Source organism: Chrysochloris asiatica, unplaced genomic scaffold (genome assembly GCF_000296735.1).
Source record: "Chrysochloris asiatica unplaced genomic scaffold, ChrAsi1.0 scaffold00111, whole genome shotgun sequence".
Lineage (NCBI taxonomy): Eukaryota > Metazoa > Chordata > Mammalia > Afrosoricida > Chrysochloridae > Chrysochloris > Chrysochloris asiatica.
Genome location: NW_006408629.1, coordinates 5483738 through 5487361, shown reverse-complemented (window position 1 = coordinate 5487361; position 3624 = coordinate 5483738). Strand labels below are relative to the sequence as shown.

General features: G+C 36.4%; 1 protein-coding gene across 1 annotated transcript in view; it reads left to right on the top strand.

The window, feature by feature from the left end:
* Positions 1–298: 298 nt before the first annotated feature.
* The window catches only part of KIAA0825 (KIAA0825 ortholog), a 645731-nt gene continuing 642405 nt past the window's right edge, over positions 299–3624 (top strand). Inside the window, exon 1 of the mRNA XM_006867876.1 lies at positions 299–429. Coding sequence (XP_006867938.1) covers positions 299–429 — 131 coding nt within the window. The remainder of the gene's footprint in view (positions 430–3624) is intronic.

The window sequence follows — 3624 nt, the reverse complement described above, 5'->3', positions numbered from 1 at the left end:
TACAGTGAGAAGCAGCAGGATGCTTAAGTACTCTCTGAGGGGTGCTGTTTTGTTCAGCTTTCAAACCATAGAAAAGTGTGAAAATTAGATCACACCTCATGAAATTTAAATAACAAAACAATCTATCTAGCTTAATAATACCCTAGTTCTGCAACTACTATATTTCATTATGTATGTGGGAATTATTATTTTTGGTTTAGTGTTACAACTTGAGGTTTGGGTTTTGTTTTTTGTTTTTTTTTTCTTTTCATTTTTTGGGGCACTGACATGTTTTATTATTTATTTCTAGTTGCTCAGGATGGATTGGGGAGATGAATATACCCTTGATTCTTTTGACCTACATTGTTTGTTAAATTCCTTACCTGGAGACTTGGAGTTTAAGCAGATCTTCAGTGACATTGATGAAAAAGTGGAACTAAATGCTGCAAGGTAAATATTGCTAATTATTTAAAATACATTGGTTTTATGTTTCATGTACATGGAATTTTACCTGGACTAGTTTTAGTGTTTCCTGCTCTTCAATTATTTTAGATTTTTATTTATCATTAAATTTTCGGGGGGGGGGGAGTTTAATCCCCTCCCCTCATTAGAATTTAACATGATTGTCTTTTTCTGAATGTTGTTGTTTACTGCTTTCCAGTTGGTTACCCACTCATAGTGACCTGTAGGGTTTCAGAGGAGAGGCAGTATTAAATTCAGAGGAGAACAATATTAAAAAAACATTTCTACATAATGTTTGTTATTTTAAGTCTTCTACAACTAAGTGGTTTCCTACTAGAAAATGTCATTTAATAAAAGAACTTTGCCTACATATGTATTTTGTGTGAAGTCCTGTAGAAATATGTTTTTTAAAAATATTGTTTTCATAACCTCAAGCAATCCACTGACTTATTGTTGTTGTTGTTGTTAAGTGCCGTCGAGTCGGTTCCGACCCATAGCGACCCTGTACAGGGTTTCCGAGGGTGTAAATCTTTACGGGAGTAAAAAGCCTCATCTTTCTCCCGCGGAGCGGCTGGTAGTTTCGAACCGCTGACCTTAAGGTTTGCAGCCCGATTCGTAACCACTACGCTACCAGAGCTCCTTATACTACCATTTAATTACAAAGTCTTAATTTCAGAAATTCTCTTTTAACTCCAAATATTAATGAGAATCTGGGACATCAACATTGGCAAACTCTAAGAAACCATTAGTAGCAATTCAATCAACTTTGTTTATATGAAGGTGGTGATGCTATTTTCTAGTTTAATTATAAATACTAACCAGGGAAAGGAGTCCTGGTGGGGCACTGTAGGATAAGCACTTGACCACCATGTTGGTTTGAATCTCAGGGGTCAGCAGTTCAAACTCACCAGCTACTCCTCAGAAACCCTATATAGGATCACTATGAGTCAGAATACACTTGACAGCACTTAACAACAACATAGTCAAGCTTATTTGAATTATATGGTCGAACATCTGATAATTCATCTGGTATGACTTAAACATGTATTAACCACAGTAAAAATGTCTAATTTATATTACATATAAATACCTTTTAAAATCCAAGGTTTATTTATAATACATTTTCAAAGAGCATGAACTAAGCAGAAGAAAGGTTCATCTGATGTTCTATGTATCATATTTTACATGAGAGTACAATTAATTCTCCATCATCATAACAATGGACATAAATAACTAAAGTTCAGGAGACTCTGAGTGGTATAAATGGTTAAGCTTTTGACTATTATTGACCTAAAGATTGGTGATTTGAACCCACCCAGAGGCACTTTCAGAAGAAAGGCCTGGTGATCTGCTCCCCTGATGTTTACAACCCAGAAAATCACACTATGTTGTTAAGTGCCTTTGTATAGCTTGTCACTCCTACTGATCCTGTATAGGGTTTCTTAAGAGCAGCTGGTAGGTTTAAATTGCGGACCTTGTGATTCACAATCCATTGCTGATCCTACAGTGACACACCCAAAAACCCTACAGGACAGTACAATTTGTCACTTAGGTTTACTATGAGTTGAAAAACTTGTCTCAATGGCAGCTAATAACAAAAAACATACTATTGATATTATATATTATATTTGATGTTGTTGTTAGGTGCTATTTTGTTGGTTCCAATTTGTAGTGACTCCAATTTGTAGAGTACTGGTGTGGCACTGTGGGTTAATGTGCTGGACTGCAAGGTCGGCTTGAACCACAGGTTGGTGGTTCGAGCTCACCAGCTGCTCCTTGGAAACCCTATCCAGAGTCACTAAGAGTTGGGACCTACTTGATGGTACAACAACAGGTATAACAGAACAAAACTTTTCCCAGTGCTATGCAATCCCTACAGAAGTAGTTATGTTTGAAGCCATTATTGGCAGCCACTGCAATCAGACCATCTCCTGGAGGGTATTTTTCTTTTCCACTGACCTTCTCCTGATAACATATCCTAAGTAAGTGAAATAAAGTTGCACCAACCTTGCTTCTCAGGAGGCTTCTGGGGGTAATTCCTCCAATAAGGATTTGTTTGCTCTTCTGGCAGTCCATGAGATATTCTTCACCAACACTCTAACTCAAAGGCCTAAATTTTTATTCAGTCTTTTTCTTTCCCTAGCTTTTGTATACATATAAAGAAATTGCAGATATCATGACTTGGGTCTAGCATACCTTAGTCATCAAAATGACATATTTGTCTTTTAATATATTTTTTTTAGATGTATACGAAACATTTATAAGAAGTAATTTATAAGGCATGATATAAAGAACCTCAACAAATTTCAAAGAATTTATGTCATACAGGCTAAATTCTTTAACTCAAAGGTTCTCAAATTTTAGAGTTTATTGAAATATTCTTAAGGCTTTGTTAAAATAGGTTGCTCTATTTCATACATGAGATTGTGATTTATTGTTACTGTTAATTATATGTATCAACATGGCTCGGCTATTATTCTGAGTGGTTTGGCTGGAATCTAGACTGATTGCTATTTCATAATATAAGATAAAATAATGTCATGTGATCTTATGTCACTTAGTCACCTTCTACGATGTGATTAGTTTCCTTGTAGCTGTGATCAGTCTTCCAAATATAAATGGATATTCTGGCTAACCTTACTCTTTCTTTCTATATATATCTATATGCACTCTTACTGTTACCTTTAGATCTTGGGATGAAAACCAGCACAAGTCCCCAGCCTGCCACCTGACCTACAGATTTGGATTCAGCAATCACCACAATCCTGTGCACCAACACAGGTCTTCAGTCTTTTGTGTTCTTTTGTCATCAGTTTTGCATTCAACAAGTCATACACCTGGTTTCATTACAATGATTATAATCCCTTCCATGTACCATCAGTTAACAGTATTTCTCTCTATTCACTTTAGCTTTTTAAAAAAACAACAACAGAAAAACACTTTGGCATATATAATAATTTAGACCACCAAAGGGTACATTCATCAAGTCTGGCTCCTGGCTACCAGCTATTAGTTCCTATCGTCCCGTGAATCTAGAGTCCTCAGCCGCTCCCCTTCTCTATGACACCATCTCTGCTTCCATCTCTGGCATTGCTGCTTCTATGAATAAGGTCCCACATTCTGCTTGTGCTCTTCTCTTTTGATGGTCCTAGGGTCCTCTGTTTCTGGACTGTAAGATTAACC